The sequence below is a fragment of the Panthera onca genome, chromosome A1, assembly GCF_046562875.1.
Source record: "Panthera onca isolate mPanOnc1 chromosome A1, mPanOnc1 haplotype 2, whole genome shotgun sequence".
Lineage (NCBI taxonomy): Eukaryota > Metazoa > Chordata > Mammalia > Carnivora > Felidae > Panthera > Panthera onca.
The window spans coordinates 60,629,604-60,655,077 of record NC_138339.1 but is presented as its reverse complement, the minus strand read 5'-3'; the positions used below and the strand labels follow the sequence as shown (position 1 = coordinate 60,655,077).

The 25,474-nt window shown below is 48.5% G+C and overlaps 2 protein-coding genes across 4 annotated transcripts in view; one reads left to right on the top strand and one right to left on the bottom strand.

The window, feature by feature from the left end:
- Window positions 1-25,474, bottom strand: part of KCNIP1 (potassium voltage-gated channel interacting protein 1) — a 342,985-nt gene that overhangs the window by 295,639 nt on the left and 21,872 nt on the right. The window lies entirely within an intron of this gene.
- Window positions 13,592-23,840, top strand: KCNMB1 (potassium calcium-activated channel subfamily M regulatory beta subunit 1). 2 transcript variants are annotated; one of them, XM_060635015.3, is made up of 4 exons: window positions 13,592-13,728; window positions 16,102-16,259; window positions 17,671-17,842; window positions 22,776-23,840. In XM_060635015.3, the coding sequence occupies exons 2-4, from the start codon at window positions 16,126-16,128 to the stop codon at window positions 23,043-23,045; spliced, it is 576 nt and encodes a 191-aa protein (XP_060490998.1). In that variant the 5' UTR covers window positions 13,592-13,728; window positions 16,102-16,125; the 3' UTR covers window positions 23,046-23,840. The 2 variants fall into 2 exon arrangements, with proteins under 2 accessions (XP_060490998.1, XP_060490997.1); XM_060635014.3 differs by lacking the exon at window positions 13,592-13,728 and adding an exon at window positions 13,817-13,950.

Below are 25,474 nucleotides of genomic sequence, written 5' to 3'. Positions count from 1 at the left end.
AGTGCTTTCCAAGTGCATTTTGTAGGCATGTATTTCCCTAAAGCGTTAATACATCTTCTAAAAAAGATTCAGGGGTCAGATTTCATTTGTGAAGCAGTGGGCTAAGCATTGCCAGTTTTGTTTCCCTACCTCAGGATGTCTTAGGACTTTTACTCTCCTAATCTGCAGGAGGCTCCCCACGCTGCATTTCCTTAATCACAAAGGTGCCATCAATTCTAAGGTGCATCATTTATGCAACAACTACTTTCCTAGGAAATAAACATGTTCACATAGGCTGTATATCAAGTTTAAGACACGTGCTGATTTCCAAAACGTTCATATGTGGCAATCAAAGAAATGTGTTATTAGGCAGGGTTTTCCCAGGACTTTGGGCCAAGGAACTCATCTTATTCAGGACTGGTGCTCCTCAGAAAAGTCTTTGGCCACCACGGGATACAGGAGAGAGCTGTCTCAGAGCTGGGTGGCCGGGGAGACATCAGGGAGGCAGCCTGGAAATACGTCTTGAGATCTGGGCAAGAGGGGAAAAGAGAGGCTGAAGTGGGCTGGGTGCTGAAGCACATACAAGGAAGGGCTGCCTCCTTCCCTCAGGACTGAGTCCTGCCTGGCACCCCATTACTAAGGGGGACTGCAGGGAAGAGGAGGAGGATGTTCTCAGGACATGTTTCCCCACCACCACTCAGCCGAACGCTAAATACACAGAACAAGCAGCCATGGCTCCTGCCCTTGGGACCTCACGGTCTATTATGGAGACCTTGAAACCAGCAGTTTCGGCACCAGCCAGGCATTGCTATGGCAGGGGAAATGTGCCTGCTATGAGAGCTTAGCGGGTACTCTTCCTGCGTGGGAAGTGGTCAGGGAATGCTTCCTGGAGAAAGTAGCTTTTAAGCCAAGGCCTGATGCATAGGGGGTTGCTGAACAAAATTAATAATAGTTAGGGTAGCTGAGATGTTGGGGTAGAGAAATGGGACACTGAAAAGGCCCGGGTCATGCAGGGTTTTGATGACCATGGGAGGACATACGGATCTCACCTTGCAGACCGTGGAGATCTGGTGTGGGGGTTAAGACCAAGGGACTTAAACACACTAAGTCGGAATCCCTGCTACAATCTTGTCTAGCCTAGGGCAAGTTTGTCTGCAGAGCTAAACCTCAGCTCTGTCATCTGTATAATGGGGATAATGACAGTACCTACTGCAGAGTTGTTGTGAAGGTTGTATAGGAAAGTGTATGCAAAGTGCCCGGCATGGAGCGAAGTATTATTATGGAAGAGCCCTGGCCCCAGATTTGGACAGCGCAGATTCAGGTCTGGCTCTGTCACATGTTAGCTGCAGGCCTTATCAACGCACTGAAACTCTCTTTCCCACCTGTTCAAAGGAGATGGTACCTGTCCAAACTTCTAATGTGGCATTTTTTTTTTTAAAAATAAGTTTTTGGTTACACTCATTAGTAAAAGGAAAATAGAGGTATCGGTCAATGCAAGCATTCTCCTTTCTCTTTCTTTCTAAAGTCTTGCCCTTTTTTAGATTTATAAATGTTCCTCCCATTCACATTGACTGACTGTCAGACATGTCCTGAGACCCCAGGCTGCCCCCCAGCTTCAGCCCCTCAGATTAATCTCCAGGCTCCATATTTCTCTGAGAATTGCATCAACTGATTCTTTCTTAGGCCAGATATCTCCTGAGCAAAAGGAGAGCAACAAGGGCTGTTTTGTCTTGGAAAGCTAACGAATTATTTAAAACTGTGCTGGGCTCAGGTGAGTGAGCTAATGGCCCAGCAGCACTTGGAGGTTTTACTTGGTGTCTCCAGCCCTGAGACCTTCTGCTGTCACTTTCTTTAGAGAATCATGGCACCGACTTAGGCACATGGCTTTCCCTCCTTTCTGGCTTTGGGTCTCACCAGTGCAGAAGGTCTGGTGTTATCAAGCTCTAGGCAGGGAGGAGGGTCATTTCTGTGTCAGGATGCTTCTGGCTACAGGGTTGCCCAGTCTTCAAAAGGAGGAAGGAGCCTAAAGGGGAGAGTGGATGAATGAACCCTCTGTCTTTCCCAAGCTGGGGCTTGGGAAGAGGAAATAGGGAAAGATACTGTGGAGGAGACAGAGGAGGCTTCTTTGGATAGGAGGCCACCTTGCTGGTTCTGGTCCCGCTGAACAAGTCCCAGGCAAGGCTGCTTTGGACAAGCCACTTTCCTCTTTGTGTCCGAGTCACTTTTTAAAAACTCAAGAGGTGCAATTATTACTACCTGCTGTTTATTGCCCAGATCCTCGCACTCACTCCTATGGATGATTACGTCTATTTTACAGATGGGAAAACTGTGGCACAGAGAGGTGAAAAAACTTGGCCATATTCCCAGGACTAGTAATGGGTAGAGTGGAGATTGGAACTGGGGTGTGTAAACTCTAACTCTGTGAGCTCACACACAGTACACACAGCCCCTCTCCAATCTACCCCTCCTAGGGCCAGTCCCTTCAAGCTCCAGAGAGCTCTTTCAACATCTAGACCCATGTATCTGTGATTTCCCATGAAAACACCCCAGATATCTCTTCCACCAACTCACTAATCATGCTATCCACTATTCCCCCCAGATTATGCCATGTGTTTCAGAGGGTTTCCACACAGCTGCAAGTCTGTTATCTTAGAGGAAAGCATAGTAACTACAAACACAAGCATTTATCTGATCAATTGGTGTTTTAAAATCACAGGAACTGAGGAAATAGCAGAAGAAGCAAATAAGTTTTGAGGAAGTGGAAGAAGGTGTCCCCACTGGGAGGTTGAGCCCAGGGGAAATATGGATGAGCCCTGAGTCTCCATCCGGAGGTGGGAGCAACCTCAGTGTTGCCAGTCTCGTGGGTTTCCAGGAGGATCACCTGGAATCATGGCTGAGCAGGGGCTCTATACACAGCCATGGGAGGGGTTGCCACACCCAGCCCAACACCAGAGCTCGTCTGGGGTCCCATCTGCTCCCCAGCTTGGATGCAGGTGGTACAGGTGGTTAGAATCACTGGTCCAGGAGTTATATTATCTATGCTTTGACAGACAGGAGATAGGAGATTGCAGAGACCTCAGTCAGTTGCTGTCCACCACAAAGCTGACCTGTAGGCATGGACCCCAGATGCTAACGTGGCCCAAGGAAGGGTCTGCCCAGCCTGGGCTTTATTCCAGTTTCCTGACCTGGTGTACCAGCAAGCAAGAGGATCCCAGGGAAGCCAGGTGGCCCACAGGGAGACTTGCATACAGGCTGGTGTTGAGAATCTCTCTTCTTCTTGGGGTTGGAGAAAAAGCAGCACATATTTGCAATGCAGCTGGACAGCATGTATCAAGGACATTAAAACAATTTATCCTGGGGCACCTGGGTGGCTCAGTCAGTTAAGCGTCCGACTTCAGCTCAGGTCACGATCTCGCGGTCCGTGAGTTTGAGCCCCGCGTCGAGCTCTGGGCTGATGGCTCAGAGCCTGGAGCCTGCTTCCGATTCTGTGTCTCCCTCTCTCTCTGCCCCTCCCCCATTCATGCTCTGTCTCTCTCTGTCCCAAAAATAAATAAACGTTAAAAAAAAAAAGATTTAAAAAAAAATTAAAAAAACAAAACAAAACAAAAAAACCAATTCATCCTTTTTGACTCTATCTGGGAGCCTATTCCAAGGCAACAATCAAAATGACCGAAATACCTACCTGCATAAAGATGTTCTGTGCAGCCTTATTTATAACTGGAAGTAATCCTTATGTCCAACACTTAGGAGACAATTGAGTAAACCGTAGTCTATCTACCTTCTCACCCTTATGCAGGCAGTAAAAATAATGTCATGAAGACTTTGTATTAACAAGAGAAAATGATGATAATACAATAATAAATGAAAAGGCAGAAGAATAAAAACCTTGCAGTGGTAGATTGCAAAAATGGCCACAGTGTTTTGTAGATTTCCCTATCAGGAGGCCATCTTTCTTTCCCCTCTCGAATCTGGGCCAGGCTTGGGACGAGCTGGGACTAATAGGATGTGGTGTGATATGGCACGAGGGCCAAGCCTGGACCTTGAGAGGATTTGCAGCTTCCAGTTCGCTTTCTGCTCTTGGAACCAGCACCATAAGAGCAGGCTCATCTAGTCTGCTAGGAAACCCCTTGTCACCTGGTCACTCCAGCTGATAGCCAGCCACCCGTGGGACGTGAGTGAGACCTTCCAGAGCCAAGTGAGTACATGAGTGGGCCCAGCTGAGGTCAGCCAAGCTCGGATCAGACGAGAAGGACCACACAGCAGAATTATGAGCCTCTGTTGCTCAATTTGGGGGTAGTTTGTTACACAGGAGTGGATAACTGACACACAAGCCTATGAGTATAACCAGGCACAGAAAAACTACTTACAAGGGGGGAAAATAAAATCCTGGAGGACAAGATTCCAAAATGCAAGGACTAGGTTTATTAAATGGTGGTGGGATTACAGATCATTTTTAAAAGATCATTTGTTTCAAAATGTTAAGACTGTGTTTAAGCTATTTGCAAAGAAAAATAAATGCACATTTTAAAAAGCGAAAATGGGAGCCGAATTTTCTTCTCTGTAGAGTTCTAATTCAAATCCCTCTGACATGGTTGCTTTTTGAGTTGGGACCTCATCAGTCTGCCTACCATGGATACAGGGGGAGACTTGAGCTCTGCCCTCCAGGCAGGGCCAGGACGATGGGCTCTGGAGGGCTATCCCTGGGACACTTGGCCTCTTTCCCACAGGCTCTGAAGCAGGAAGCTTGGGAACTGTTTTCTGGTGTTTTCAGCCGCCATCTGTAGCTCCCGCCACCCCCCAACCCCTATGGCATTCACAGTCCACACAGGGCAGGCAGTCCCACACCCTTGTTACTTTTTAATTGTTCCACTGTGTTTAGAGAGCTCCAGAACCAAAGCTGACACAGGAGGAGGAGCCTGAAATTTGGCGTGTAAAAGCCTGGACTCAAATCGCAGCTCGGCCCTTCCTGGCTCCTGCACTCCACCCTTGGCACAGACTGTGCTTCAGGGCCTGAGCTAGGCCTGGACATTAAAAACATTTTTTTTAATGTTTATTTAATTTTGAGAGAGACAGACAGAGTGCAAGCAAGGAAGGGGCAGAGAGAGAGGGAGACACAGAATCCGAGGCAGGCTCCAGGCTCTGAGCTGTCAGCACAGAGCCCGACGCAGGGCTCGAACCCACAGACCACGAGACCATGACCTGAGCCGAAGTCGGATGCTCAACCGACTGAGCCACCCAGGTGCCCCAGGCCTGGACATTTAGAGATGAATTGTGGGGGGACCTACACACTCAAACACCAAATTTACTGTGTGAGTAATTTACTCATAGTTTACACATAATTTACTGTTGAAGCTGGGTTGGTTTTGAGAGTGAAGAGGGCTGACTGGAGTAAGCAGGGGCTGTGCAAGCTGCTGGGGCCCTCCGGTCATGCTGCCCGGAACCCATTCTCTCCAAACAGAGCTGCAGTCTAGAAGAGCAGTCCCGCAAACAAAGGGAATTTAAACAAATTACAAAGAAAATCACCGCTTTCCTTTAAATGCATGAAAGTAGGTAATACTCATAGTTCACAGTTACACTGTTCCTATTTTTCCTTTGTTCCTGAATTTTTCCTAACTGAAGCTGTTCCAAAACCCCTCACATGTCAAACCAGAGAAGATTTTCTAGGACACTTGGCCCACGTGGGTTTTCTCTCTTTCAGCCACCCCCTCCCTTTCCAGCTCTCAGCTCTATGTTACCTCTCTGCCTTCTGCCTCTCTAAAGCCAGCTCTCTCCCCCCATTCTCCAGAGGGACCGGAAGGGGGAGGGAAGGAGAATCTGACAGAAGAGGACAAAGAACTGACTGCTTGGAGTGGGGAACCAACAGGGAGGCCCATGTAGAGAAATCTGATCAATGTTATTCTTGGTACACACACAGATAACACAGTGTGCAAAGTTCAAAGATAGAGCGGGCCTACCTGAGGGAGGGGCACCTAATTCAGATGACCCTTAATAAGCATTGATTGAATTTTGATTTAAATGCTCTGTGACTTTAGTCAAATCACTTAACCCTTCTTTTTATTATTTTTTAACTTTTTTTAATGTTTATTTATTTTTGAGAGAGAGGGAAAAACAGAATGTGACTGGGGGAGGAGCAGAAAGAGAGGGAGACACAGAATCCGAAGCAGGCTCCAGGCTCTGAGCTATCAGCACAGAGCCCAACACAGAGTGGGAAGTCACAGACAGCGAGATTGTGACCTGAGCCGAAGCCGAACACTTAACCGACTGAACCACCCAGGCGCCCCAAATCACTTAAGCCCCAAATTCCTCTTCTGGGTGAAAGAGTGAATTATATGAATGAGAAGTACATGAATGAATGATACTATGACAATCACAGCCAGCTGACCAGGAAATTTTGATATCCTACCCAACTCCAATAATGTGATATTCATACTAAGAAGTGGCATTTTATCCAGGACTACATTTCCCAGGCTCCCTTGCACCTGAGTGACACCATGTGACTAGTCCTCACAAATGGAAGGTGAAGATAAGCGGTGCATGTCACTTGTAGGCCAGGTGGTTAAGTACCAATCACCCTCATTTTCTCTCTGCACCCATTCCCTCCTTCTAGTCTATTGGCTAGATAATTCTGGGGTCACCTCAAGGCCACAAAACAGTGGAGCCATAAGATGAAGGAGCTTGATTCCACGAACAACCACCTAGAGGGGAGCCGCCCAACCAGAAGCATACATTCTGGACTCCCCGCAAATGGAAATGCACTGTTGTTGGGAAAAACCAATAAAATCTTGGGATTGCCACAGCTGTTAATCCATCCTTGATAATTCTCCTGCCTCTCAGGGTTGTTACCCAGATTAAAGAAGATGGGCGTAGTGGCTTCAATGGTGCCCCAACACCCACCCCCCTCCTGCCAGCCCTGGAAAAAAGATTTGTCCGTGTCCAAATCCTTGGACCATGTGAATGTGGTCTTATTAGAAGAAAAAGGTCTTTGCAGACATAATTAAGGATTTTGAGATCATCCTGGATTACCTGGGTGTGCTCAAAAACCAACGACGACTGTCTTTGTAAGACAGAAGAGGAGAAGATCCAGTGAAGATAGTTGCAGAGATTGGAGTGACATGACCACAAGCCAAGGAATGCCCGGGACCTCCAAAAGCTGTGAGAGGCAAGGAAGGACCCTCCCCTAGAGCTGTGTAGGCAGCCTCTTGATTTCAGACTTGTGGCCTCCAGAAGTATGAGACAATACATTTCTATTGCTTGAAGCCGCCCAGTGTGTGGCAATTCGTTACAGCAACACTAGGAAACCAACATAATGAGGTATGCACAGAGCCTAGCAAGAAGGCACTCAGTAACTTGTGAATTGTAAAAAAGTAGCCCCAGAGGCCGTTACAGTTTGCTCTTTGGAGACAGGGTCTTCTGGGAGGTAGTGTCCCCTGAGAGCAGGCGCACTTCAAATCTATCTGGTTAACCCCTTGAGCTTTGTGCGAGCAATCTTATTGTTTGTGGATGACAAACATACATATTTATTAACGTGCCACAAGGGAAATTAAAAAGCCCTTTTCTGCAGTGTCTCTTTTCAAATGTCTGCAGATGGGGCGCCTGGGTGGCTCGGTCGGTGACACGTCCGACTTCAGCTCAGGTGATGATCTCATGGTTCATGGGTTCGAACCCCGTGTCGGGCTCTGTGCTGCCAGCTCAGAGCCTGGAGCCTGCTTCGGATTCTGTGTCTCCCTCTCTCTCCACCCTTCCGCTGCTCGGCTCTGTCTCTCAAAAATAAATAAATCTTTAAAAAAAATTTTTTTTTTAATTTTAAAGGAAGCAGCTGCTGCGGCCAGCGCCCTGGGCTGGCAGACCAAGAGCCAGCCTCAAGAGCAAGCGGTGGCTTCCTCCCAGGGTCCTGGCTCAGACTGAGTCACTGGCTGAGGCGTGGCCAGGAGCTTCAAGAAGGCAATGCCCGGCCCCTCCCCAGGCGGAGGAGAGGCCATAGGGAGAGACTTCCCGGGGGGCCCCCTGAAGGAGGCTGTGGAGTAGCGAAAAGAAAGTCGGGGGAGTGGCCAGCAGGCCAGCACCTGCTCTGCTTTAGTGTGCCCATCTATAAAATGAGGGCAATCGTAGTACTTACTTCATAGATCACAGGATCAAATGAGATGCTGTGTTCCAAGTACTTAGCACAGTGCCTGTCACATGTTAGTGCATAGGAATTGAGAACCCTAGTTATGGGTAGAGAAATAATCTTCAGAAGGAGTATGGTAAGAACACTGCCTGGGAGTCAGTGGACATGGGCTCCAGACTACATTCTGATACTCATGAGAGGCTGTAGAGAAATGTCTGACTTCCAATCCCTGCACCATCAAAGCTGTGTGGCTTTGGGTAAGTCACTTCACCTCTCTGAGCTCAGACAGCTCACCGGCAGAAGGGAAGTTCACATGTTATTGGATCCTATACTTCTGGGCAAAGTGAATCCTATGATTCCAGGAAAAGAGAAGGGGTTAAAGCCTTTAAAAGGCTCATAATCTTTGACTGTGATCCCTGCTTTTAGAAATCTATTGGAAGAAAAGAATCGGAGAGGTGAACAAAGACTGATGTTCGAAGGTTGTCACTGGAGGAGAGCTAATAATAACAAAACCTTGAAAATAGTCTAAATGTCTCCTAATTGGAAAGTACACATGTTACGGCACATCAGTAAAATGAACTATCACAGACATGAAGCATTATGTTGCAAAATAATATCACCTTAATGGGAATGTGTTTCTATTTAAAATAAGAAGGGCATACTTAAAATCATACAGAACATTCCTAAATTTATTTTTAAAAAGCATTTGCATTTGTCTTTAGAATATAATCTAAGCATCAATACTTTGACAGTGGTTTCCTTGGGATGTTGGACTTGATTTCTTCTTTTCTGTGCTTCTCAGATTCTCTACCACTTCCCTCTGTTAATTTGTGAATAGAAAGCCTTACACACAGGAAGCTGTTGACCTACATGATCTCTACGGGCCCTTGGAGGGACGTTCTATGACTCAGCAAAAGGGTGGGAATATTCTCTTTGTAGCTTCGAAGCCCCCACCATGCAGGGAGTCGGAAGGGGACGGGAGAGGGAATATCGTTCAGTCCTTGGACCCCATTCTGACAAGCACCACTAAGAATAGTTAATGCATTTGGGGCCCTGAATCTTGCCAGAGTCAAACATGTCCAGGGTGGGGACTTCTTGTTCACTCCTGATCACATGCCGTTGACTTGCCACGAACACGCACTTAGGAGGGGGCTACTGCCCAGGACCACAGCATCACTGGGAGCCCTTGGTTCTCATCACCCCAGAGTCCGAGTCCCATGGACTATGGTATGAAAAGAGCTCCATCAGCCTGCATCTACTTCCCCTATCTTGTCTCTCCCCACCACCCCCAGTGCTCAAATCAGGTCTGTCCTGGGCTAGGAAATTGAAACCCGCTGCCATCTTCCACTTCTATGGCTCTCTCACCTTTATCCCCAGGTTCTGGTCCCCATATTGTGTTCTAATAGATCCAAACTCTCCCAGACCTGTCAGTTCCAGAACAATGACGGGTGCAAGTGAGGGTAGGGGTGGGTGGAGCAGGTCCACCTGCCAGCAGAGTGTGACCTGAGCTCCACTAAACTAACAAGCCAACAAGCACCATTCCTCTATATCCAACAACATGGCGTCCATGGAATATACTACGGCTCACCCATATAAAATGTGTACTGTACAAGCTTTTAAAAAGTGTTTTTTGGAATGGGAAAACAAGTACAATATTCTGTTACGTTAAGGAGCAAGAGTTTCTTTTCTGGTCAAATGCTACAACACGGATGAACCTTGAGTACATTATGTGAAGTGAAATAGCCTGACACAACGGGACAACTTTGGTATGATTCTATTTATACGAGGAATCTAAAGTAGTTAGACTCAGAGGAACACAAAGTAGATAGCGGTTGCCAAGGAGGAGGGAGAAATGGGGAGTCGTTGTGTAATGGGTTATAGAGTTTCAGTTTTGCAAGACGACCAAGTTCTGGAGACCTGGGGCACAACAATGTCAATATCGTTAGCACTTTCAAATTGTACACTTAAACTGGTTAAGATGGTGAAGGTTTTTTGAAAATGCAAAAGATTTTCTTCTGACGAAACCACAAACAGCAGCAAAACCCCGATTCTCTGTTTATCTAGTGATGCGACAGTGGTAAGAACAGCTCTGGCCCTGGATCTCAGAGAGCTTATACACTCCAGCGGGAAGACCAGTGAATGGGGAATAGGCACAAGAAGAAACAGAGCATCACAAGGACAGGGAGGGAAGGAGCTGCATACATGTGTTCCGAGCATGTTAAACCACAGCCCCGACCTGGCCCAGGAGTCGAGGAGAGTGGCTAAGGGAATAGAAGTGAGGGGAGGACCCCAGGACTGAATCCCAGGGAAGGGGAAGAGCTCACTAGCAGGTGGGGACCCAGGAATGTGCCCTCTGGAGGCAGAGAATTGCATGAATCCTTTTAGGAGTGTCTGGAAGGACACACATGCGCCCTGACCAACAAATTCTCTCCAGGTGGTGGGGTCATCATTGTGCTCTATCCTCCTCCTGCACTTCTCTATCCTACAGCTTTTCCACGGTGAGCTTGGATGATGTTGCAGTAAGGAAAAAGCATGAGGAAACGACCTTACTGCGCAGATGGATAGCAGTGCTTTTTATTTATTTATGCTCTTCCTTGTTTCAAAGAGGATTTCAAGCTGCTTACAATTATGTTAACAATACAGCAGGCTAAAATACCTTGTCCCTAAGTAAGAAACATGAGGGGAAGGAAAAGTGCGGCTGAAAGAGTGAAATGAGAATGGTGGGAGGCTTCCCTTCACTCGGAGGGAGCAGCCCTGTCCTGCTCCTCCTCAGGTCCAGTCTTGCCATTTAATTCAAATATGGACATTTAATTGTCCTGTTTTTATCCATTGTCTTCTCAACTCCAGTGAAAAATCGTTCACCGTGATTTTCTCTGTCTTTTATTACTCTCTCCCCGAAAATATGTCATTTTATTTTTCCATTGTGCCTTTTTGCAGTTTTAAAAATCCATCTTCCCTTCCCCACGGGGACCCACGGCAGTAGAGTGACATATTCAGAGTCTCCGCACGGTAGGTCCTCAAGTGTGTGAGCGAATGGCTCAGCGAGGACTGAGGGCCACTCATTCCCACTGCCAGCGGCACGGGCTCAGCACGGGCTCAGGATGTGGTTGCCAATTTGATTTATGGGACTTATTATCCCAAGTGGTGGCGGAGAATAGATATTGATTCAAAAGGGTTTAAATAAATAAATGGATGCACAATCCAGAAAGGGCTATAGACTGAAGAGGGGGGCTTGTAAAGCAGCTGAGGCAGACGTTGTAAAGGAACATTGGTCCTCTTGAAAACTATGCTTAAGGGAGTCACGGAGAAGCAGGCATGAGCTGTGGGGTCAGCAAGCACAGGTTCACGTCAGGCTCCATCACATCATGTGACAGGGGAGTGACCTTGGGCAAAGCATAGAAACGAGGCCTTTTGTGAGGACTGCTGAGAGGAATGTATATATATTTGTGTATGCATATGCATATGCATGTATATGTGTATGTATATGCATGTGTGTGTATGTATAGGTTTATGGACATGTGCGTATGTGTATATGTGTATGCGCGTGCATATGTACATTGTGTGCACATGCACATGTACATTTTGTACACGTGCATATGCATATACATCTGTAAACATGTGCATGCATGTATATGCATATGTGTGCATATATGTGTATATGTATGTGAAAGTGTGTACACCTGTATATGCGTACACATGTATATGTGTGTGTGCAAATATGTACATGCATGTGCGCAGTGTGTGTCTACACATATGTATACATGCATCTGTATATGTATATGTATTTGCATTGGGATGTGGCTCATGCCCTGGCCCATAGTAACTGCTCAATAAATGAAAATCCCACTTATAACTCTACTTCTATTCCATTTGTGCACTGGTGAGCAACCTGATATAAGAATATAGAGGGCATTTCTAAAGCTCCCCTATACCACTCCATATAGTCATTTCAGGCTTTTTCATCCCCACTGGTTCAGTTCTACCACAATCACTAGCAACAGTAAGTTTCCCTTTTAAATCACTTACAATATATTCTAGTTACTGGGACTGCCTAACAAATTCCCTCAAAATATAGTGGCATGAAACAACCATTTAATTTGCTCGTGGGTTTTGTGGATGGGGAATTCAGAGAGTGCACAGAGTGGGTGGCTGGTCTCTGCTCCATGATGTCTGTGGCCGCAGCTGGGGGACTTGAAGGCTGGGGCTGGCGTCATCGGTAGGCTCCTTCACTCATGTCGGTGGGGGATGCTGGTTGTTGGCTGAGAAGCGAACTGGGGCTGTCAGGTGGAACACCTCCATGTGACCTCATGGCTTCCCCATGATACAGTGGCTGGCTCCAAGGGAGGTGTCCCGGGAGAGGGTGCTCAGTGAAAGCTGTATCGCTGTTTATGACTTAGCTTTGGAAATCACACAGTGTCACTTCTACCACATTCTATTGGCAAGGTGGTTACAGAGCTCTGCCAGTGTTGAAGGACACAGATGCCCCTCTTGATGGAGGAGCGTTGGTGTCACATTGTAGGAAGAGCATGTGGGATGGGATGCATATTGGTGTGGCCATCTTTGGAAAACACACTCTGCCGGTCAGAAAGCTTAGGTGATCTCTTATTTTTCAAGAGGCACCGAAGGTTTAGGTATAGTTATCTCCATTCTAGAAATGGACAAACTGAGACAAAGATGCAAAGCAATTTGCCTTGGGCACTCTATTTAACCTCTCTGAGCCTCAGTTACCTCATTTATAAAATGCGTAGAAAAACCTCTACCTGAATAGATTGGTATGAGCCCGCAGTGCTTGTTACATTAGAGTGTTGGAGGTTTGAAGTTGGGAAGGCGTTTTGTGATTTCTAACAGCCCAGGTGAATGCAGAGCACTAATCTTTATTGCTGTAGTATCGTTATTTCCTTGCCCTTCACCTACAGCCCCACAGCCAGCTAAGGACCTGAGTCTTTCTCCACATACCTTCGAGAGCAGAGCTTGTCCCAGCATTTCGGAGGGGGGCTCACTTTCGTGCAGCAGAAGAGCTCACGGGCCCCATTTCTTGCCTCTTTCCCTCTTCCAAAAGGACAAGTACCTTGGGAAGAGGCTACCTGGCTGAGCAGGCTGCCCCTGGACCTGGCTGGCTGGGACAGCAGTGGGACTGTCACTGCTTTCAGCTTCTGCTTGGCTGGGCTTTAAAAGGTGGATTTCTCTTCCTCTGCCTCAAATCTCCATTATTCCTAACCTTCCTCATTACTCTGAACGAAGTAAGTTTTAAAAAAAATCCCAATAATGTAGTTGAGAAAACTGAAGCTCAGAGAGGTGCAGTGACCTGCACAGGGTCACACAGCATGCAAGTGTCAGAAGGCTCTGGAGGGTTTGGACGCTCCTGTGGGGAAATGCCAGCCCCCTAGTGGCTGATAAGCCCAACCCTTTGGAGCTCTAACTCCTCCTCCTTCCCTCATGTCAACAAAAGGAAAATCATTTCCCGTTCCTGACTTCTGTGCCAGACCAGAGAGACTGAGTGACGAAGAAATGTCTCTAAATGCACCGGGATGGTCTTTCCTGGCTTCTCAGTTTTGCTGTCTTTTGTTGTTCAAAATCTGTTTTCTACAGACCCTGGAAATTGCAGGTGTGGGGGCCTGGTAACGGCTGCTGTTGTCTCCTGGGTTGGTACCTACTCTCTTGAGTTTGTGTCCCGGGGCTGTGTGCTCAGACTTGACCATGTTTGGGCATGGAGGCTTGTCCCAGATGGGGACCAAAGCCCGCTTTCCCAGAGATGGGCTGGGAGCCCAAGCTTCTCGCTGCAGCTCAGGCAGCCTCTTTTGGGGTGGGGGCAGGGGCCAGGCAAGAAGTATCTGCCTGCTGAAGACTCCAGGGCACGGGAGACTGTGAGTAGTGCGTCCAGAGCCCTTGGGGAGTGGTTTCTCCAACGATTGACGACTGACCGGGGGTTAGTGGGGAGATCGTGGGGGAGGGAGGCTGGCTGTGCAACTTCCTTCCTTAAGGGATGTCCATCAGGATTCTGGGCTCCAGAGGGGCTGACAGTGGTGTCAGCAGAGAGATGAGAACTGCTGGTGTCTGGGCCTGTGGTCTGGTGGCCTACTGGGGGATCACTCCATGGCTGGATCACTCTAGTACCTCAGTGTCCTAGCACTCAGGTCCCAGCTCCCAGAGCACCAGAGGGTAGCCACCCGGAGAGCAGGGCTGGTCCTGGCATTTGTCCCGGGGGAGGAGTGGGACAAAAAATAGGCTCAGCAAGAGCACTGGGGGCTTCTGCTCCAAACCTTCAGGATTCCCTTTGTTATACTAGTAACTAATGTTTAGTACAGCCTGCATCGGGCCAGACCCTGTGATCAATATGTGATATTTGGCATGTGACTTGATCTTTGTCAGAACTCTCTGAAGCAGATACTATTATTCTTGTTTTATAGTCATATGGTTGCTAAGTGGCAAAGTCAGGATTTGATCCCGGGTCTGCTGACCTCAGAGTCCTCCCTGCCCCACCCCCCACCAAACCCTTAAACACCATACTCTACAATCTGTCCTTAAGGAAGAGAATGTCAACCAAAATACCAGGTCTAGAGGACCCTCCAAAATCCTACCTTCTCCTTCATTCTCCGTCTTTCCGAAATTCACCCCAGACTTTGAGTGACTTTTCCAAATGAAAGATATATCCAAAAAGTCCAGATATTTAGCAACTCTCAAAAGTGAGAAATTCTTCTTGGAGTCTAACTGAAATCCCTCCTCTTATAGTGGCAATCCATTTCTTCCTATCCAGGCCTCAGGGGATATCAGCAGTTCCTACTCTTCCTGTCTGAAGGCCCTCCCTGCGGTTGTTAAATCCCATCCATACCGATAACCGTATCCATATCCATATCCTCACCCCATTCTTTTGTCCTGCGTGGTTTTATCACCACCCTGCAAACCTACTATCTCAGTGTAGGTAAACAGTATCACCAGAGCATTACAGACAGGTGAGACCTGAATAGACAGCAGGTTCCAAACTTCTCTGTTATGGGGGGAGCCCCTCCCCTCCCCTCTCCTTCCCTCCCCTCCCCTCTTCTTCCCTCCCCTCCCCTCCCCTGTCCTCTCTCCTCTCCTCTCCTCTCCTTTCCTCTCCTCCTGAGTTCCCAGACGTGGTCACCCAACACCCCTGCCTTCCCAGTGTCAGGAGTACCCAGGGGCTGGGAGGACACAAGAAGGCATGCAGCAGAGGGGGCAGTGCCCCTGGGAGGACTGAGTAGCCTGGAAGGTAGGGGACTCACCAATGGCAGCTTCTGGAGTGCACCCCCACTCTTCAGTAAAGAGCCCGTTTTGTTCGGGGTAGTCAGCCTACCCGGCTGCCTGCTTGGGGGCCCTGCTGCCCCTACTCTGCTTGCTGCCCCCAGCCCGGCCAACCTTGCCTGGGGATTGTTTGGTAAACTGTGAAGTGTCCTAGGAGAAAGTGCTTGGGTGTTCCACACCTGCTGCCTACTGTTTTCCATTTATGTCACTGTATTACTTTTCTATTGCTGCCACAACAATACTACATACTTGGTGGCCCCAAACAACAGAAATCTCCTCTCACATAGTTCTGAAAGCCAGAAGTCCAAAGTCTCCTCTGGCTTCTTACCTTCTCCTCTTGTCAAAGGACCCTTGTGATTACATTTGGGGTCTGCATGGATAATCCAGGATAATCTCCCCATCTCAGCATCCCTAAAGTCTTTGCCATGTAAAGTACCAGTCGCAGATTCCAGGGCTGAGAATATGGACCTCCTCTTAGGAGCCATTATTGAGCCTATCATACATGCGACCTTGGACTAGTCACTCTACCTCTCTGGGCCCCGGATCCTTCAACGGTGGAAAGGGGATGATACTTGCCTCTCAGAGCTGATGGGAGGCTTCCATTGGGGTCAAAAAAGCCCTCTGAAGTTGCAACACTCCACATAAAACTAGAGGTGGTGTTGATCTTTGAGTACCCTCCCCTCTTGCCTGTCCCCCTTGTGGGGATTGCCTGTTGCCTGTGCTCATCCCGTGTCTGTTTGCCTCTGTGGCTCCAGAAATGACCGCTGCCTGCAGTGGCCATGGGGAAGAAGCTGGTGATGGCCCAGAAGCGGGGAGAGACTCGAGCCCTTTGCCTGGGTGTGGCCATGGTGGTGTGTGCTGTCATTGCCTACTATATCCTGGGCACGACCATGCTGCCCCTCTACCAGAAAAGGTACTGCACTCTCCTGGCTGCCCCACCCTCCAGCCATTCTCCCAAGGGTCTGTTCTGCCAGGAACCCCAGCCTCTTCCTAACCCTCCCCTTGACTTCACATCAGGCAGGAAGGTCTGGACAATCCTCAGTCTTAGGGTTCACGGTTCAAGTGCAGGGAGGGTAGGCCTGACCGGACCCTGCTCATCCGGGGTTCTGGGACCTGGGGGTGGCAGACATAGGAGGCCCTTCTCACAAGAAACAGTGAAGGATCAGAGCAAATGCTCCAGCATGAGTTTACCCCCGGAGAAATCAGAGTTCTAGATTTTCATAGCTCATTTGCACAGTTTGACTCCCCTTCGGAAACCTCCTAGTCAGGTGGGCGTCTAGCCTCCTGTTGAATACCTCAAGTGACAGGGAGCTCAGTACTTCATTGTACATACCATTTCATTTTGGGGCTTTTCTGAGTAGGAAATGTCACACTGAGCCAAAGCCTGTTCCCCTGGAGCTCTGTTCTGGAATCTCACAGATGTTCCATGCCCTTGCTCCCCGACATGTCAACCACTCGAGCTTTTAAAGGAAAAGGTGTGAAGTTCCTGACCCATTCTCTCCACTTGAGTTTTGAGGATGAGTCTCAGACCCTCGCCTCTGGACATTTCCCGCTGCTGATAGTCCCCCTCCATCTGGCAATGTGTGTCCTGCCTGATAAACGGGAGATGAGTCACAGTTGATCCCCTGATGGGTTGATGAGCCTGTTAGCCTCTCCTGGGCCTGCTTCTTCCCCATGTTTTATAACCCTGGAGCGATTCCAGGTTGGAATCTTACCCGAGAGAGGCATTGTACAGGACTTCTGTGTGCCTATGACACGTTATCTCCAGGTTGACCGCCATCCCCACCAACCTCCCTACCCTGGCACAAATCAAGTCCCTTCTACATCCACTCATTTTAGGGGAAAAGGCACAGGTCCGGTGTGGCCTCAGAAAAGTCATTCGACTTTTCTGAGCCCTCCTTCCCACCGCCTGCAAGATGAGGATGGTGTGGCTCAGGGCTAAGGGGTCTCAGGTCTGGCTGCTCAGCGGAATCAAGGCAGGGGGCTTTTAAAAACATACCAGGGCCTGGGCCCCGCCCACCTTAGAAATTCTGATACCCTTGTTCTGGGACATGGCTTGGACTTGGAAATCTTTTCAAAAGCTCCCCAGGGCTTTGGGTCAGCAACCCCGGGGGAGAATCATTTATCTAGATGATCTCTAAGAGGCTTAAAAGCATTGATATTCCGATTCTATGGTTCTTGTGAGTGGGGTCACACTCCTTTAGTGCTAGATGATTATGGCAAGATGGAAGTCCCAGGCCTAGTCTCTCCAAAGGGGTTTAAACCTGGTGCTCTGTGCCACCCAGGTTCTGAGATATGTATGTATGTGTACATGGTCTCCCTAGCGTGTGGACCCAGGAATCCACGTGCCACCTGATTGAGACCAACATCAGGGACCAAGAGGAGCTGGAGGGCAAAAAGGTGCCCCAGTACCCATGCCTGTGGGTCAATGTGTCAGCTGTGGGCCGGTGGGCTGTGCTGTACCACACGGAGGACACTCGTGACCAGAACCAGCAGGTACTGACTGGGGGGTGGGGTGGGGAGGGGATGGGCACATATCCCCCTTGCCCCTGGCAGGTGCATGGGCCTCTTCCTAACTGGATCCACATCTCCACTCTAGAGCATGGAGCCTGAGCCTACGTGATGAGGGTCCACAGCTGATATGAGGTCCAGCCAGACTTAGCTCTTCTGGGTTGGAGTTAGACAGACCTGGGTTGGAATCCCCACTCTGCCACTAAGTGCTGTATGACTTGGGGCAGGCAGTGAGCCCCTCTAAGCTCAGCTGCCACCTTTGCTGCAGTGCTGCTAATGAAGACAGAGGCTGCGTAGTGTGCTGAGTTCAATGTCAGGTGGATAGATGGCACTTGTATAAGGTGAGTCAAATGAGAGACCAGACCCAGAGCTGACCCCACGGGAGGGAACTCCTGAGATCCCCCTCGCTTCCCCCAGGAAAGCAGAGGCTGGAGAAATCTCTGGAAACCAGTGCTTGGGAGATTTTTCCCATCACTACCTCCTGCACCCCCAACCCGCCATCCTAGTCTTTCCTATAGAAAATACAAGTTGGCCCTATCCATTCACTCATTCATTCCATAGTCACTGAGCACTTCCTGTGGCAGGAGCTTTGGACTCAGGAGGAGAAAGCTTACATGGGAAATAATATCTAATGGGGAGGGATCAGTGCCATAGAGAGGAAAAGAGAAAATTATGGGGTCAAGGGCAGGAGTGACTTTTTCTAGCCAACAGCGAGGTGAGGGTGTCAGGAAAGTATTTGTGTTAGGCTTTAAAAATCAGCAGGGGTGAGATACACAGAAACATGGAGGGCAGCATGCATGGCAAATGGAGGGCATAGAATAGAAGGTACTGGAAGGCGTGCTGCAGAAACCAACGCAGAGTTCAGTGGGACAAGAAGATGTTGCAGAGATGGGCTCCACATGACCCACCTATGGAATCAGAAAGTTTTTTGTTTGTGGAAGGTTTTTATATGTTTTTTTTTTTTTTTTTTGAGAGAAGCAAAACTTTAGTGAAAGCACTACAAGTTATGGATAATAATTAGTTCCCATATTTTAAAAAAAAGATGATAGAAAACACTTTACTGATTTTTTTTTTTTTTTTGATAAAAAGATTGTCTTTAAGTATATCCGGGTGAAACAGCGAACACAGCACAGTAGGAAAGGAGAAGTAAGTGTTGAATTCCACTGCAAGACACAACACAGCACCATTAGCAAAGTGGGTAGAAGAAGCTATCCTACAACGCATGGAGTTAGACTTTTATATCCAGTAGAGATTTTTTTCAAGCTTTAGAAGTCCAGCATAAGGAAGCGAATTGGGGGAAGGGCTAAGCTTATCTACCATCACCATTTTACCAAAAAACACAATGATTCAACCTCATGAGAAATAGAGGTTGATCTGCCTGAATAGCAAATAGAGCAAATGCCAAGGCGGTCCGATCTCTCCGATTCCATTGGGACAGATAGAGAGACCTGTCTCATCAACCTGGGCCCGGGACAGGTCAAGTTCCTTTGCATTTGTACCAGAAAGCCAGAGCTTTATCTGGAACAAGTTTACTCCAAATAATGCTCCATGGTGCTGATTTTAGCAGGAGGTGGGGTCATAAATGCCTACCATTTCCTAGGGGATGGCTCTACTGGTTACCGGGAACTTAAATCCAAGTAGACCATAAAGAAGGGAAATGCTAATGATATTCTGGCACAGTACAAGCTGTGTGCCTGTCATCTCTGCCAAGGACTATGCAAGTATGGAATTGAAATGTGATCAGGCATTCTGGCACTGGTCAACTCTGGCCATGCATTGGAACCACCTGGGGACTTAACAAAACTGGATTCCTACACCAGACCAATTGATGAAGAATTTTAGGGCTCTCCAGGTGATTCTAAGGCTTAGAATTTCCTCTGGGAACAAACAGGAGTCTTTAAATGGTCTGTGGTCCTGGGGGCATGACCAGAGTGGTACAGAGGAGTGTGAAGTTCAACGACTGGGCAGAGAGCCTGGGGCCATGACAAGCAGCCAGGATGGAGGTAGGGCCTGCAGTAAGGATAGACGCTGACAGTCAGAGTTTGGTAGCTGCTGGGATGGGATGGGAAGGGCAGAGTGTTGATGGTGCACAGTGGGATTACTGACAGTGTTGGGGGGTCATAGAGAAATGGGTCTGGACAGTGCAAGGTGACCAGACCTGTTTTGTCAGCACTAACATGACTCAGCTCCACCAGATGGGGATAGAGCCCCTACGTCCTCCTGAATCAGCACCTACCTGACTCCTGCCTCTTCTTTGGCATTCAGTGGCTGCTGATTTATCCCAAGGAGCAAGAAGCAAATTCCCAAAGACAACCAGAAGGGATCACTGGTGTGATAGGAACTGTGAGCAGGCCGGCTTGCAGGCTGCCTGCCTGACTCTGAGATTGCCAGTTCAGAGGAGCAAGGGGCCAGATCTGCCCCTGTAGTGAGCTGTCTGCAGCATGTGAGACATGTGAGAGCGTGTGGGCATGCTCTGCCTGCACCTGTAAGGACAGTGCAGGCTGGTAGACACAGACTCTTCGTCTTCTTTCTCCTAGCACCCAGGCATCACCAGGAGAGGTGCTAAAGAGGCTGCTACTCTGGTGGGACAGTGGAAGCGCCCTTTGTGGTTTTGTCAAGCAGCTGGGTTGGTGTGCCATCTACCCCATCTACTTTCATTCAGCTCTGGAGTACAAGGAGCCAGTGCTCTGGGCCAGCTGGGCATGCTCCGGATTCACATGTGAAAGGCCTGTCAAGGCTACCGCCCCCCCAGCCTCACTCTGAGGAAGGAGGCTACCGGTCAGCTACTGGCTCTCCCATGGGCCTTAGTGCAGGAGATTCTAAGCCCCTTCCCATGCTCTGTGCTGAGAATGTGCTGTCACAGGACTTGGGGAAAGGTTGGACCATTTCAGATCCTTCATATAACTCAGAGGTAGCTGGATTCCGGACAGGGGACAGAGGATGCAGATAGGCCCCAGGCCTCTGAGGTCGGTCCTGCAAAGTGAACTTCTGTCCAGTGTCTTGTCAAAAAGTCCCACCAAAGGATCCAGCATGACCACATGCTGGCAAAAGACACAGAGGGGCCCAGGATGGGCACAAGCCCTCACCTGAGAGCTTATCCACCAGTCCCTCTTTAAGAATGGAAAGAAAGAGCTGTTGTTGCAATTTCATAGTTAAGTCACATTATTTTTGTTATTACTTTTGATAGCATCTTCCATTTACTGAGCACTTAGCATGTTCTGGGCTCTGTGCTTGGGCTTTACATGTATCATCTCTTCTAATGTCCTCACAAACCCATTTTGCAAGACTCAGAGAGGTTGTACAACTTGGAACTGGTGGCTGAATCCAGGTCTGTCTGGTTCCACAGCCACACCATTGCTCAATGGGGTAGGTTACCAAGGTCATAGTGAGAGGCACTGGGGAGACAGGCTAGGTCCTCTCAGCTCAGAATTCTGAATTCACCTGCTATGGGACCCTGCAGTGCCCAACAACTTAGACTGGCAGATTCCCTGGAGGCAGTGTTTCCCAGCCTTAGTTGCTCCCTGGCTGGCTGGGAACCTACTTGGGTGGCAGTTCCCCCACATCCCAGGCTGTCAGAACGTGAATGCAACCATCCTCTTTACTGCTGGATGAGTGCTGTGTGGGCCAGCAGCTTTGGGGACGGGGTCTCATTCACATTCAGGAAGTGACCAAGCCTGGGTAGAGGCTGGCTCAACATTACACATGTTGATCTTGGACATGATTATACTAGGCCAGTGGTCTCCAATCACTGTAGGAAGGGATCACTTGTTTTCTGGACCCTGCCCTCAGTAATTCAGAGTGAGTGGGAAGCTGCGCTCTGGCCAGGTGGTCTGCTGCAGATTCTGTGATGGGGGGACCACCTTTGCAGAATATCTCCCAGAGCCTCACATACATAACATTCAGACCTCCCGGCACAGAACGGAGATAAAACCAGGGTCTCCATTCTGTGCCTCCTCTGCAGAACTTTCCAGATGGACCTCACCTGACCAGGCCAGAGGCTCCTAACAACCAGTGTCAGAATTAAGTGTGTGCCACGCTTTGCCTGCACAAGCTCTTTCAAATGTAATGTCTTTTTCCTTGAATCCCAGTATCAAATACTGGCTTGCCCATATCTTTTTTTTGGCTCACAAAGGGCTAGAACCACGGAGGGTTTTTGATTCAAATTTTTGCCAATGTTTTAAAACTGCGGGAGTTCACATTAAAATTTGGGGTTCTGGCCTTTCTTGAAATTTTGGAGGCCTGGCTACAACAGGTCTTCTGGATCGCATGGCATGCATCGTCCGGATGGTGTGAGGACTGACAGTCTGGAAGCTTCTGGCTCTCTTCATTTCATCAGGCCCCACCCCCCCACCCCCCCGACAATTGTCCCTGGCACCAGGGGAAGTGTCAGGTGGCACCCGTCATCTCTTCCCTCCCCCACTTCACATGTGGATGCTGCAGTGTGAGCCCCGTGGGCGACTGAGCGTATGACCTCTGCCCTGGATCCAAATGCAGACCCTACTCGGTCTGTGTCACTCATTGGCCAGTTAAGTTTGAAGCCCGCCTTTAATAACATCCTTTGAAAGAGATATTGCTATTAACCCATTTAAGAGATAAGATATCAAGGTTGAGAAAGGCGAGCAATTTGCCTAAGGTTCTACAGCCAGTGGAGGCAGAACTAGGACTCCAGTTGGGCTGCCCCTCCAGGTGTGGGCATGTACCCTGAGCAGCTCCTGGGCCACTGTCCTCACAAATGACACTGTGAAGGTGCCCTCTGGAACCAAGCAGTGCACAGCCTTCCAAGCTTCAACCAGTCCCAACTCCCAGCCGGGGGCCCAACGCCAAAGCCAACACTTTCCCTTACTTCATGCCAGCCCCTCATCTTGCCCAAAGCGACGGGGATTTCTGACTTCATGGGTGCTCTTGCTTCCCCTCACAGTGCTCCTACATCCCACGCAGCCTGGAAAACTACCAGGTGGCCCGGGCCGATGTGGAGAAGGTCAGAACGAACTTCCACGAGCATCGGATTTTCTACTGCTTCTCAACGACTCGGGAGAATGAGACCACTGTCCTGTACCGGCGCCTCTATGGACCCCAGACCCTGCTCTTCTCTCTCTTCTGGCCCACCTTCCTGCTGACCGGTGGCCTCCTCATTATCGCCATGGTGAAGATCAACCAGTCCCTTTCCATCCTGGCGGCTCAGAAGTAGACCTATCCATGCCACAGCATGCTCGGCCGGAGGGGACTGGGTGGGCCCCCAGGCCTCTCCCTACTCTTGTATCCATGTCTCCTCCCCCTGCCTTCTCACTATTAGGGCTCTTATCCATCCCACCTTCCGCTACGTGGGTGGGCCTTGGGAAATCCCTTTGTTAACTCATTCCTGATAAGATGGGAATGTGCAACAGCCCCCTGGTGCTTCAGAGAGCTCCAGGCCAGCTGGTAACAGCTTCCCATAGCCTGTCCCCACTCAACTGGCTCAAACCCACTTTCTACTGCACCACGGACCCCGCCCCACAGACAACAATGATGCTTATCTCTGTGCCTGTGTTTTCTCGGTTGGCTCAAAGGCCTACCTTTGCCGTCCCTGGCAAACCTCAGTTCCTTCTTTGAATTCCATAATGAAAACAACAGCAGGTCCCACGTATACAGAACATTTAGAATATTGCTTTTAGGACACTCAGTGCTATATGCATTTTTATTCCAAAATTAACAAATATAGGCACAAACTTCTGGTTCTAAAATACTTAAGTCATGGGGATGTCATGTACAGCATGGTGACTATAGTTAACAATTCTGTGTTACATATTGGAAAGTTGCTAAGAGAGTAAATCTTAAAAGTGCTCATCACAAGAAAACAAATTTGTAGCTATGTATGGTGACAGATGTTAACTAGATTTAGTGCGGTGATCATTTTGCAATATACACAATATTATGTTGTACACCTGAAACGGATGTAATGTTATATGTCAATTATACCTCAATAAAATATACATATATACATCAAGAGGCTATAAGGAAATATACTAAAATACATCAAAATATTAACAGAGGGATTGGGATGGTGGTTAATTTTCATTTTCTTCCTCATCCCTCTTTTTATTTTTCATACTTTTCTAAGTTTTCAGCAGTAGGAAGGTGTGGCTTCATTGGTTTTGTTTTTAATGAGAAAAGCAATAGTAGGTATTATTTTAAAAAGATTTGGAAGGGTGGGCCTCACATCCCCAAACAGGTGGAAGTAGGCTGGGGAGGGGCTGGGCTCCAATCAGAGGCAGGCTTTTGAGAACATACAATTTTAAGAGCCCTCTATGGAAGGAAGGTAACCACATAGATGGGGATGCATAATTTACAATGCAGGTAAGTATAAGGCACTGGCCCTGCAAGGGAAGCCTGTCTCACACGTGAAAAGGGCATAAGTGGAGGATGCCATCGTCTCTACTGTTACTACTCCAAGAAGTTTCCCTAGAGCAGTGGTTCTCAAAGTACAGTCCCTGGTCCAGCGACATCAGCATTCTGGGGAGCCTTGGGAGAAATGCACGTTCTCAGGCCCCGGCTCCAGCCCAAGGGAGTGTGGTGGAGTGGGGTGGGGTGGCGGATGGAGGAGGGGGACAGCATTCTGTATGTTAACAATGGCTGCAGGGGCTTCCGTGGTACCCCCAAGCGTGAGAACCACTGGTGTAGGGAACAAGTGTCCTGTCAGCGGGCTTTTCGGAATGGATGGATGACTGTTTGACAGTGCAGTTCCTGAGCTGGATGTGAAGTTAGGCTGGCATCTCTGAAGTTCCTTCTGGAGCTGTGATTCTAGACGCAGCCCCGGGGTATAAATCTTGTCTCTGCCTCTGCCAGATTTCATCTCTCAGATTCACAGTTGTTTCATCTTGAAAAAGTGACTCCTCCTTTTGGGTGGTTGGGAGGGCTGAATGAAGGTTTGGCATATGGTAGGTGGCCAGAACGGAAGCAATTATTAATTACCATAATAAGAAATAAATACTCAGAAGCTCCCAGAAGCAATTATACCAAAGATAATGTTAGCTAGCATTTATTGGTGCTTATGTATTATATGCTGGGCACTGTGCTAAGCAGTTTGCCTTGTAGAAATTCAGCAAGGTACTACTCAGCCTACCTCAGAGAGGAGAGAACAGCACAGGACAGTGGTTAAGTATGTGAACTTGTGATGTGGACTGCCTGGCTTCAAATAACCAACCCTGCCATTCACTAGCTGGGTGACCTTGGACAAATACCTCAATTTCCTCATTTGCAAAATAGGAACTAATAATATCTCCCTTTTAGGACTGTTGGTATTAAATTAGTTATTCTACAAGCTTCTTAGACTAGTGACTGGCATATGGCAAGTGCTCTATAAGATACTATGAAAAACTGAAGCTCTAAGATGTCATTGGCCAAGGTCATTCATATAGCAGGTGAGGAGCTAGGAATCAAGCCCTGGGCTGTGTGTGTCATTCCAGAGCGGACTGTCAACCACAGTACTTGAGCAGACGCAGATGAAAGGCTGAGGGCCCCAGTCCCCCAAAGCCCCAGGGACCAGGTAAGGACTAGTGCTATGTCCCTGGAACCCAATGGTGCTCTCATACAAGTCAGGGATGTGAGGGGAGAGCATCTGTAATCTGCATGAACATCTCT

Coding starts and splice junctions, on each gene's coding strand:
- KCNMB1 (XM_060635015.3), top strand. CDS start 16,126: ATGGGGAAGAAGCTGGTGATGGCCCAGAAGCGGGGAGAGACTCGAGCC. Junction 16,260..17,670: donor CTGCCCCTCTACCAGAAAAG/GTACTGCACTCT, acceptor TGGTCTCCCTAG/CGTGTGGACCCAGGAATCCA. Junction 17,843..22,775: donor CTCGTGACCAGAACCAGCAG/GTACTGACTGGG, acceptor TTCCCCTCACAG/TGCTCCTACATCCCACGCAG.